The 11731-nt window shown below is 40.8% G+C and overlaps 1 protein-coding gene across 1 annotated transcript in view; it reads left to right on the plus strand.

Annotated features, from left to right (window-relative positions):
• Positions 1-4510: 4510 nt before the first annotated feature.
• ppip5k1a (diphosphoinositol pentakisphosphate kinase 1a) overlaps positions 4511-11731 on the plus strand; it is a 32230-nt gene continuing 25009 nt past the window's right edge. Inside the window, 6 exon segments of the mRNA XM_020589872.1 lie at positions 4511-4745; positions 8828-9369; positions 10260-10455; positions 10862-10952; positions 11688-11728; position 11731. The exon segment at position 11731 is cut by the window's right edge and continues 35 nt beyond it. Of these exon segments, the coding sequence (XP_020445528.1) occupies positions 9226-9369; positions 10260-10455; positions 10862-10952; positions 11688-11728; position 11731 (473 nt within the window). The 5' untranslated portion in view covers positions 4511-4745; positions 8828-9225.

Consider the following 11731-nt stretch of genomic DNA (forward strand, 5'->3'; position numbering starts at 1 on the left):
ACTCAGGATGCTTGGCTGCATGCAGAGGAAAGAGACTTGGACCAGATCTCGCTGTCAAACCTCATAGGGAAACAGGGTGCCGCTCACAGTCAAAATGTCAAAATAAAAGCACACTGCTTCTTAGAAACCTAGCAGCTGTGGAGGTGGTTACACACAGTGTGATGTTTTGGAAGAAGTGGAAATACCTTTTGAAAGCTCACTTGGAAGACTTCGCAAACCCAGTGGTGTTGGTGAACATAAAATAAATTCAAATGCATCCGGTTTTAGTCACATAAATTTGATTTACTGTAAAAATAAAATATTTATTTTGGCATTATCTTGATCTACTGAAATGAGTCAAGGTGGTTCTGACACTGACAATAAACCTACACAATCCATAAAATATTCCACATTTCCTAGCAAATATTAGCCTGCACCTTTTCTGTTCACCATCATCATAGCAAATCTACTACACATTAGATTGAGTTTCTCTTTGGCTTCCAGATGTCAATCAGTGCAGAATCTCATTCATGTGCTTTTAAAATGTACTGAATCCAGTAAAAATGCAGTTTTTTTTTGTAAAATCAGGATGAGATTTTGTCATGTATTTGCTACTAGTCCATCACAAACAGATGTTTTATGGCTCTAAGTCTCTGGAAGCTCGACACTTTAGTATATATGGGATTGTTTGTAGGAAATTTGTCTGATAAAGGTCTCAAGAAAAACATGAGGTGAGTTAAAATGGTAGACAGTGTGTGTGATTCTTTGTTTTTTTATTTCATGTACTTATTTCCATAAAGGGTACAAGCTGAGCATTTATTTTGAAGGAAACAACTGGGGCTTATTTTGGCCCTGTGATGGGATAGAGAGAGTAAAAAGAGATGGTGGGCATGTTGTATCACTCAGCTTGGTGAAAATAAAGTAATGATCTTTTTAGATGATGACCAGACCGTAGGCTTTTCAACAATTAAACTGACTGATTTAATTCTCTCCCATCATTTTATAGTTGCTCACATTCTCAGACAGAACTCAGACCTCTAGGGGGAGCAAAGCTGCTGTGACTAGACCTTTCACAAGACATTTATGATATAAAACAGACATGCTACAGAATCTCTGCTCTGTTGTCCCATTGTCACCTCTGGGCTCTTTAATGGGCTGTTAAAATGTTTGAGGGTAGCATGCCTTGTTCCTTTAACTTCTCTCCTCTTGCTTACTTTTACTCCTGAAATGAAAAACCCTCTGCTCTGGGGACAAAGCGCTCTTTCAGCCAGGCACCACTGAGTGCTCACTGGGCAGGAAACAGCATCATGTACCAATACAGTGTGTTCACACACCTAAAAATGTTGCAGCTACATATGTACCCCATTTAACTTATAATGGAAATCTAGTCTGAGTTTAAGTGGGACATGATGACAATAATGCTCTATTTCCAACAGCAGTACAGGCTCCGTGTAGGTTTCTGTTCTATGCTGTAGCGAAATTCAAGTCACGGCTTATTTTAATGCTCATTGACTCCTCTGTGAACTCCTCTATCTCTCCACCTCCATGCAAACACTAAGGAGAAGCTGAAGAGATGCAGGAAAGAAGAGAATGTTAAACTTGAGAAGTCCAGGTTGCCCTGTCTGAACAGTGTCCAGTAACTGAACTACCTCACAGGCCTCAAAGCAGAGGAGGGAGGCCTTCGTTGCTCCTGTGTGGTGGGACTGTGTCAGCATTGGTCTTGTATTTCCTCTACAGTGTTTAGATTTTTCCACTTTTAGCTATTTGTTGAGACATTTTGGGAAAAGCTGCGTGTACAGACAGGGTTGTTTATACTGAAGGCAGCGTTGGGTGAAATGACTAAATTGTTAAGCTGAACCAATTTTCACTCCAGCCCCACCTCAACAACACTGTCAACAAAATTGTTGCAGTGCAGTGTCGCAATGACACAAGAAGGAGTCTGTGGGCTGTTCATGTGTTTGCTACCTTCATCAGTAACAGTGTTGATCCCCATAGATGGAACTAAACTGACCCACAGTAGTAATGGAGTGGTGACAGGGTTTCAATTGGATCCTTGGGGATCAGCAGACATTTACCACAAAGGTTTCTTTCTGAACCGGGTTGCTGTCTGCAGCACACGCACTACAACACTACTGTAAAATAGGTTGTTTTTGCTGTCTTCAGTGTGGAGGTCATTTTAAACATTTTTTGACTTTATTGACTGTATGTGTTTTCAGAGCACAAAATCATTTGGAGCATACATTTGCTAAATTACAAACTATAAAACAGATTTGGTTTTGTGTCGCTTATTTTCAGATCTGAGCCCAGTGTCTGTAAGAAATATGACAGCAGAGACCCTGTGAAAAGTCACACTACAGGAGCAGTGCTGTAATAGCGTGAATAGCTAATAGCTTGAGAAAATGGCACATCAGCGTGGTCAGTGCTGTCACCTCACAGCAAGAAAGTTCTGGGTTCCAGCCCTGGCCAACCCAAGGCCTTTCTGTTCAGATTTTGCACTGATTTTGGGTTTTCTTCAGGTACTCCAGCTTCCTCCCACAATCTTAGGTTGATTGGTGACTAAATTACCCATAGGAGTGAGTGCAGGTGGGTGTCAGTCTCTGTCAGCCCTTGACAGACTGACAACCTGTCCAGGGTGGACCCCACCTCTCACCCAGTGACAGCTGGGATTGGCTCCAGCCGCCCCGTGACCCTATTCAGGAATAAGTGGTACAGATAATGGATGGAAGTGGGACAATCAACACCACCATGCCTCTTCGTTAAAACTGAGCAAAAACAGAGAGAGAAAATGGCTGTGGTTCATCCTGGATGCTCTGCTATGTTCGTTGCTCTGTCTCAATGTGACTTCTGAACTTTTCAAACCTAAGAAGCTTCTGTGCAGCCAGGAAGTCTGCTCTCCACTGCAGAAAGGATGTTGTTAGAAAAACCTCTCAAGGGAGCTTCAGTTTGAAAGCAGGGCGTGTTTGTTTTTTCTTGTACATGAATGGCTGCTGTGTGTACTTGAGTCTGTAGCTTCAAACGGCACCATGTCTCTGGAAGAAGGACAAATAGAAATGGTCAAACTTGCTGCATGGTTTTGTTTTGGAAAACAAGCTTTGTAGGAGTGGAGGCAACTTGGATTTAATAGGATTTGGGTTAAGAGGAAATACCTGCTCATATTGACTTTGATTTGAGCTGTTTTTAGTTCACAGGAACTCTAATAAGGATCAAAATGTATTTATTCAGGACAACATGCAGGCTGTCCAATGACATTAAAGACAAAGGGAGCTGATCTTCATGTGTTCTGGATATTTATAAAATAAAAAAACAGGGTTACATCTTATGGAGTGATTCTCTTCATTCTGGTATCAAAGAAGAACACAGTCTTTGAGTCATTATAGCTCTGAGCAAAGCAACATTAGATGGTTGATCGGTGCACAGGGTGTTTCTAACAAAACACTATTTTCTTTCAACAGACTTCCATCTCACTGAGTGGAACTGGAAAACAGCTGGTTAAAAACAATGTCCACTAGCAACCAGACCACTGCCACTCTACATTTACACCCAGAGTCATAAACCGCTGTTGCACAGCTGCACTGGTGAAGGGACATGCACCTTCCACCTCTGAAGAAGTCTTGTTTTGTATGGTGTTCTGACACCACACTGAGCCCGTAGAACAGGGATCTTCTCATGTGGTGTTAAATCCACTGTACTTGTCATGTACATACACATTGAGAGCCGATGTACCAGAGTCAAATTCCTTGTGTGTCCGACACACCTGGCCAATAAAGCAGATTCTGATTCTGATGTTCCACTCCTGATTTCCTGTGGTACACCGGAGACTCTTATTTTGAAAAGAGCTTCCAGGTTTTCACCATCTCACTCTCCCTGGCTTCACTACTGCCAATCAGTGGCTGATTCAGATCACCTGGCTAACTCCCCATGGCTTGTGGTCTTAACCATACACTGCCTTGTTTCTGTGCTCCAGTTGTCAGGTTGTTCCTATTATCACCTCTCTGGTGTTAAAACAACTATAGTGCTTACAGTCTTATTCACTTGTCTGCACGTTGTTTTTTTGTCTCCTCTTTTTTTTTTTTTAATGCAATCTTCTTTTCTGACAAATGTTGTGCTATTTAATATTTTTGGTTCCCTTTATGATCCATTGGTAGAACCAGTATTCTCACCAGTTAAATTAGCAATGCTACAGTATAACATATGTTACATTCCATGTAAATGTCTTACAACAATTTTATGTTGTAGTTAATTTCAATAGCTGTATATAGGCTAGTCTTGGGTCGTTTAATCTAAACAATGCATTATGAGTTGGTGCCACAGATGGTTGCCTCAGTTCTGTACCGGAGGCAAATTCCTTGTGTGTATAATATACTTGGCCAAATAAAGTGATTATCATTATCCATGCTACTTATTCCTGAATAGGGACTCAAACATGGAACCTTCTTGCTGTGAGACAACAGTGCCCACCACTGTTCAGCCCAGTTATCATTATTGTATTAGCTGGTGGTTCCTCACCAAACCAAGTTTCAACGCTAGAGGCCGCTAACACTCTTCTCTCCGTAGTGTTACAGTTATGCACTTTACATGAGCTAGGTCGTTGCTTATTGGCTCATGTAGTTTTTAGGTTATGCCTTGTCGAAACCGTTCTCCTCCCCATTGGTTGTTGTAGACGTCAATCATTTGTACGTCAAACTGAAAAATAAGGTTTTATTTGCAAACTGTCAAGAGTAGAAGAAGGGAGCTGGTGGCAGCGATATAAACCTTTCATTTACACTGTGAGTATAGAATTGAATGTTCCTCGTTGATAACAGCAATATCATTCACACACTTCTAATTGTAACCGCTAAAATTAATAATACTGGTGTTTGTTTCTAATGCAGACAAAATGGCTCTGGATGACTTGTTTACATTGCCGAACCTGCCGGGTGCTCGTGAGCTAGCCAAGTGCTACCAGTTGCTAACATTCGTTAAATCCTAACCTTACACTGATAAAATTAAGGAGCGGCAACGATCATTTCTTCGCCGTGTAACGGTGTTCTTGAGCTCAACCGACAGTGTAGGGCAGTTGTGATTCAGTGTACATGGCTTCTGTTAGAATTAAGTTGTTATAGGAATAACGTTAACGCCTTGGACAACGTTTCAATATGAATGCGTATTATAACATCTTTTAGCTGTAACGTTACAATTGCACATAATGTTCATGAACTGCAAAGTCTAAGTGTAACGGTAGCAATACGCACCAGTCTCAAGTGGAGGTTAACGGTAACCGACGCTGCACGATTCAGAAAATAGTGAAATATGCCTCTTAAAATTTCTGTCAGCCCAGACTTTAAATGCCTTGTTTGGTCAGCCAACCCAAAGTTACCCAGTTTGCAAAGAGAAGAGAGTCATAATTGAGAAAGTGGAGCTATGTTTTATATTATTTTTCTTTCTTGCTTTTTTTTTCTCAATTAATTCATTAATTGACTAATAATTGGTCTAGTTTGGGGTTTTAGTAGTTGGTTTGGCAAAACAAGGTGCAATGAAAATCCTACTAGTTAATTAGATTATTGGCCAGGTAATGAATCATAAAAACATTTGTGACAGTTGCAACTTTAAACATAATTATGAATATCACTAGTAATTTCAAGCATTAGTTTCTACCAGAGTAAGCACGAGTGACTTGAATGCACACCTTCTTGGTGGAGAAATACTGTGTTCTTTATTCATTTTGCCTAGTCTAAAAAGAGCCAAATGTGAAGACACAGAGTTTAGAAATGATTGCGGTCAGCCTTTATGAGAAGAAAGAAGAACGTGCACATTGCTATAGTCACCTGGCTGTTAAAAATCAAGACTGGTATAAAAAATTTAAAAAAACCCACCTGAGTCTGGTGGTGGAAACATTTCAGTCTGGACTGTGACATACACAATAGTTGAAAGTAATATCATCAGTAAACTTCAAGGAGACAAGGCTGTGACACTCATGCATGATGAGATGAAATATCTGTATTTAGACGGGTTCTGGGACAGATTCACCAGCTTAAAGATTGGAACAGATCCTGGCAAAGCACTCTGCAGAAGCCATCTGAACCTGCCTCAGCAAAGAGTCGTGAGCCATCTGGCTCAAGGTGGGGTGGAGGTGCAAGGTTGTGAGACAGCACAAAGACAGTGAGGAATAGGATAAGTCTAGAAAATGCTTAGAGATTCCATAGAGATCCAGAATCACAGGCAGTGGTAACACATATGAGATGAAGTGTGAGGTCAAAGAAGGAAGAGGAGGCTGGTGCAAACACAGCCCTGCACAGCTCTGACTATGTTGAACTTCAGGTTAATTCAGTTTTATTCATATAACCTCAAAGCACAACAAAAATCATTGCAAGGCATTTTGCGTAGTAAGGTCTAGACCTTACAGAAACGATGTGTTCTTATTGTTGCATCTGCCAAATTTTGTGGCTTTAGAGGTGCAGTGATTCACTGACGTGATTAATCCATTAGTTGGTCAACAGAAAATGAATCTGCAACTATTTTCATGTTTGATGAATCCTTCAAGTATTTTTTAACCAAAAAATGGCAAACATTCTCCAATTCCAGCTTTTCAAATGTAAAGATTCTCTGCTTTTCTCTGTTCTACATCTAGACATCACCCTGGGCTCTAGAAATCAGTATTGGATGTTTTTGTTTTTTAACTCTTTTGTGACACTTTACAGATGGTTCTTTTAGGTTTTATTAAAATCTTTTCAAAACTAACAGGTTTGTGTGAAGGGTAAACTAAGATATGGTTTTCTGAGCATTTTAAAAGTTGACATAATAGGGATGCAGGCTTTTCATGCCACAACAGTCGTGTGTAGTGTGAAATTGGAGAAGGTAAACGTCACACAAGTCCCATAAAAAAATAAAGAGAATGTGACCTTGTGTCCTCAGTGGAAGCTGCAGCCCTGTTTGTAGCTTGAGTAAGCAGGTGTAACAGAAGAGATTAACTGTTATACTCAAGCTCTGAAACGCTAATCCACATAGACTTGAACGAGTTTATTTATTCTGTCAGTGTGGACCACACAGCGGTTAAACACTTATAAAGCAGTAATGTTTAACAGCCTCAGACTTCGCTGGAAAGAAGCTCAGATTTAACCATCAAGAAGATAATTGTTTAAATGGAAATGTGACATCCTCACAAATACATTTGTCAAAAACATTCTCCCTAGAACAGCTCAGCATTAGGCTGCAGTCACACAGAGCTTTTTTAAAATGAAGGTAAGTTTATTTGTTTGGAAAAGGACTGATTGTTTTCACCAGTTAATCTGCTGAATATATTCTTAATAGAGATACACCAATAGCAATTTTCTGTTTTGATTCTGATTTAGTTTTCTTTCTAAGAACTGTAACAGCATACACAGGCGTGTTTGCAACTTTACTTTAATGAAAATTAAATTGTAATAAAAACTAAAACATTAAAGTTTTACATTTCTGCCTTTCTCTCACTCTGTTTTAAAGAAACCTCCAAACAAAAATTAAGTGTAATATTTGTATTTCTCCAAATATGAACAGAGCAACAGCTAACAGAAACAGCAGAATGTCTGTTCTCATTGAGCGCACAGTTCTTTTTGGATCCTAAGAAGACTTGCTGAGTGCTGACTTTTCTGTTCATGTGGACCTTTTAAATAAACAAGTCAGCTCTGTAGAGAGAAGCTGGTGTTTTGCAAACTTATTTGTTTTGTGTCCCCTCAGCTCGAGCTCCCCATGGCTTTGGACACTTATGTGTTTGTTTACTTTCACATGTGGACTCCTTAAGTGCTGCTTATGCTAATAACAGTATTTTCCACTGAAACTAGTTGGTCCCTTAAGTCCCTTAGGTGATTGTGCCTGATGGTTTGTTGTTCAGATGGATGATGCCACAGACTAATGAGTAGTTGTGGTTTGGCTACTGTATGACAGAGTCTACTGCCTGTCCTGTCTTCATGACCGGCTAATGTTTAGTGGTGATGGAGCTGATGTCTCTGCTGTTCTACAGCTCCAGACTGCAGTGTCGGGGCTAAATGTGCAACACCAGCATAAGTGCTGGAGGTAATTATTGCTCGGCCATTTGGGCTTGAAGTGAGGGTATATAGGCAGCACCAGACACTGTGCGGTTGAAAACCCAAAGTTCCCACACAGGCTGACATAATAACGTCATGTTGGAAAAAAGCCATCAGGACAGAGAGGACTCTATCCATTTAGGTTAAATGTGAAATTGTCCTTATGGATTTTTATTCTGCCTGGATTCTTTCCTCAGCCTGTTTGATAAACACAAACCGATTGATACAGAACTAGTTATTGTATGATTAATTAATCAGCCTGGCATTTTCTCAGTTAGTGAATTACTTTTATCCATAAAAAGAAAAAAGCATTTTTAATTTCTGTTTAAACATCTTATTTTTTCCTGTCAGCAGCCTGAAACTCAGGACAGTTCAATTTACTGTAATGTGTGACAAAGAAAAGCAACAAATTCTCACATGAGAAGCTGGAACCAGTAAATATTTTGCTTTAAAAATGACAAACGATATTGCCACCTTTTGTTGGTTGAATAATTGATTAATGAACTAATTGACAACATAGACAGGTAACTGCAGCATATAAATGAAATCATAAGAAAACCATAGTGTGACATTTGTACAGAGCTGACTTTACATCATTGTGTGTCAGGACCAACAAGTTGCAGCCTAACTAGCATTATCCAGAACAGAAGCAGTGAAAGATGATTAATAGCGTTTGCAGAGCCTTGTATCAGGTCTTTATATTCACATTCTTTACATTCTTTAATAAAATGGTCATTGTGGAGCGCAGTAATACTGAATGATGAAGTCAGCTTGCATAAGCAATGTTTGATGTGTTGTTTCTCTTGCAGGATAGGTCTTGCATACAGATGGAGGAAAGGTGTGTAAGCAGATAACGGGCGCTTCAGCCTCCATATTGCTGAAGACCTTTGAGGAACCCAAGCCCGTCATTTTGGATGTTAATTTGCTGAATGAAGAATGAGAAACCTGAGTGACAACGTCATTGCAGAGGACCGGCCAGCACCATCACATCCCAAATAACCTTTTTTGTTTGAATCCCCCCCTCATTCAGTCTCATCCTGCTTGTCTAACCCGCACACCTTCATCTGGCAGCTCTGCTGTCCAGCCCAGGCAGAGTGGACCTGTCCCCCTCCCCAGGCCTTGTGCCCTCCCATCGGCGGCCCGCTCCAGCGGTGTGTTGGTGTCCGATGGCGTGGTGGGGCGCTGAGGGCTGCAACGGGGGACTGTGATGTCAGAGCCCAACAGCCCGGGTGAGAGCCGGCGTGGCGCTCCCAGATTCTTCGTGGGCTGCGAGGACGATGAGAGCGAGGTCCTGGAGGACAGCATGAGGACCGACATGGAGCTGTATGAGGACGACGAAGACACAGACTCGGTGGGAGACTTGTCCAACCACATATCCTTCTAACTGATAGTCTGCTCCTCTGTGGATCTGCTAGCTGGAAGAAGTGTGCTAGAAACAATATCAAAAGCACGAGTTGATCAGTGAATGATAACGCTGCAGATTAGTCATTAGTAGAGGGCTTTCGGTAAACACTGTGCACCTTGTAGCATCACTGTGTGGGCGTCTGTGAACAGCTTGAACATTATTTTTCAAACCCAGAGCATATTTCTCAAACGAGCTCAACATTAATGGCCGTAGTGCTTTTGACCAGATCATTGCACAAAACCAAGATAAGGGATAAAGCTAGGATTTCCCAGTTATCCTGGCTGAATTTAGCTGTGACTCATTTGCATGAAAGCAAGCTGAATTAAGTTACTATTGAAATTTATTCTTTGCAGCTAGTCTGCTCCAGACCAGGCTAACGGCCAGGCTTGATTAATCCTAGTGCCTTATTTGTTCTGTCAGCAGTCACTGATCAGAAACCAAAGCATTTTATTACAGTAAATGTGATAGTCATTGTTACTGATTGCCTTTATGAAGATTGCTGTTAGAAGTTTGATGAGTTTTATTGCAGCTGCTAAGGTGTTCAGAGACAAAGGATATAGCTGCAAAGGTTTCTTCAGTGAAGTCAGTATATACTTCTGTACGTGTGTTTTTTCAGTTTACTGTAATAAAAAAACAAGCCCTCTCACTGAAGAGGCTTGAACCACTGTTTTGCTTGAAAAATCATTGATATGATTCAGCTCTATAGAAGATGCATTAGCAGTCTGTGTCAGTTGTTAAAGACGTGTAGCAGTTTTTTTGCACTGTAAGTTCTTCACTGTATTTCTGCTACCCACAGACATGTTGTTGACATGTTGCTCTTCTCTTCTGCTGTGCAGCCCCCAGAGCAACAGATTGTGGTGGGGATCTGCTGCATGATGAAGAAGTCCAAGTCGAAGCCAATGACCCAGATCCTGGAGAGGCTGTGCAGGTTTGAGTACATCACTGTGGTCATCTTCCCAGAGGATGTCATCCTCAACGAGCCCGTGGACAAGTGGCCTCTGTGTGACTGCCTCATCTCTTTCCACTCCAAAGGTACAACACACACAGACAAAATGGCAGTACACATACAGAGCTTGTTGTGTTTTTCATTTGTTATGTATAAAGCATGCTTCATGTGTTTCCTACTGAAGTGATGCCTACAAGTCTTGAGTTTAAAAGCTGTATCATACCATATGAAAAAATGCACAGATGTATATTACACATTCTGTATAGAGTCTATGTGATTACAGGGGCTTCAGCCATTTACACACTGAACACAGTGTCTGTCTTGTAATACAGTGTCAGCATTATGTTTAGTCTGCATATGTGAGTCTGTCTTAAGTGTTTTTCTCTGACAGTGTCTCATTAGCTACAACTGTGAGTTTGTATTCCTCATGCTGTTAATGGGAAATTACCTGTGAGTTTTATTTATTGAACAATTTGTCTGCATGTCTGCCAGGATTTCCGCTGGATAAGGCAGTGAGCTATGCCAAACTGAGAAACCCTCTGCTCATCAATGACTTGAACATGCAGTACTACATACAGGACAGGTACTGTGACATACCCTAACTGTACACTACCAGTCAGAAGTTGTAGAACACCCCCAATTTCCCAGTTTTTGTTGACATGTAAGCAGTTCAAGTCCAGTGAATAAATTATACAAATCTAAGAAGAGAAGTCACCAAAATTAAAAATGTGTGCAACTTTCAAATAAAAAAAAAAGGCCTTTGCCAGGGATCCGGTAACAAGTTAACTTTTGTGCAGCATCTTTTGTGCAACAATGGAGTAAATGAAGCCTTGAAAACTGATGCAAACGGTTCCTACAGGTGTCACAACTGTTGTTGATGACTTAAAACAACAGATTTTGTCTGTACAAAGGCAGTGTTGGAGAAGACAGTTACTACACCCCCTTAAGCATCATTTGGAAAAAGCCCATTAACAAAGGAAGTCAGAGCTTCTCAGGGCTTCATCCTGTAGAAGGATAATGTGCCACAAACACCTCCAGGCTGCAGAGAATGATGGAACGGCAGCGCAGTGTCCAGACCGAAAGCAAAGCAACCTACAGGTCCAAAACACACCTGTGGGAGCAGTATGTCTGTCCCAGCTATGTTTGGTTTTAGACAGAATGACACAGGTGTGTTCAGCTGTTGGATTACTGTAATAACAGCCGGAAACATGGAGGTGACCTAAAACTTTTGAATGGTACTATATTTGTTGCCATTATACATGTAAGGTGAGAGACAGCAGAACATTATTTGTTTGTTATTCTATTTATTTTCTAACAGAAGAGAGGTGTATCGTATCCTGCAGGAGGAAGGCATTGACCTAC

Source organism: Monopterus albus, unplaced genomic scaffold (assembly GCF_001952655.1).
Source record: "Monopterus albus unplaced genomic scaffold, M_albus_1.0 scaffold10.1, whole genome shotgun sequence".
Classification (NCBI taxonomy): domain Eukaryota; kingdom Metazoa; phylum Chordata; class Actinopteri; order Synbranchiformes; family Synbranchidae; genus Monopterus; species Monopterus albus.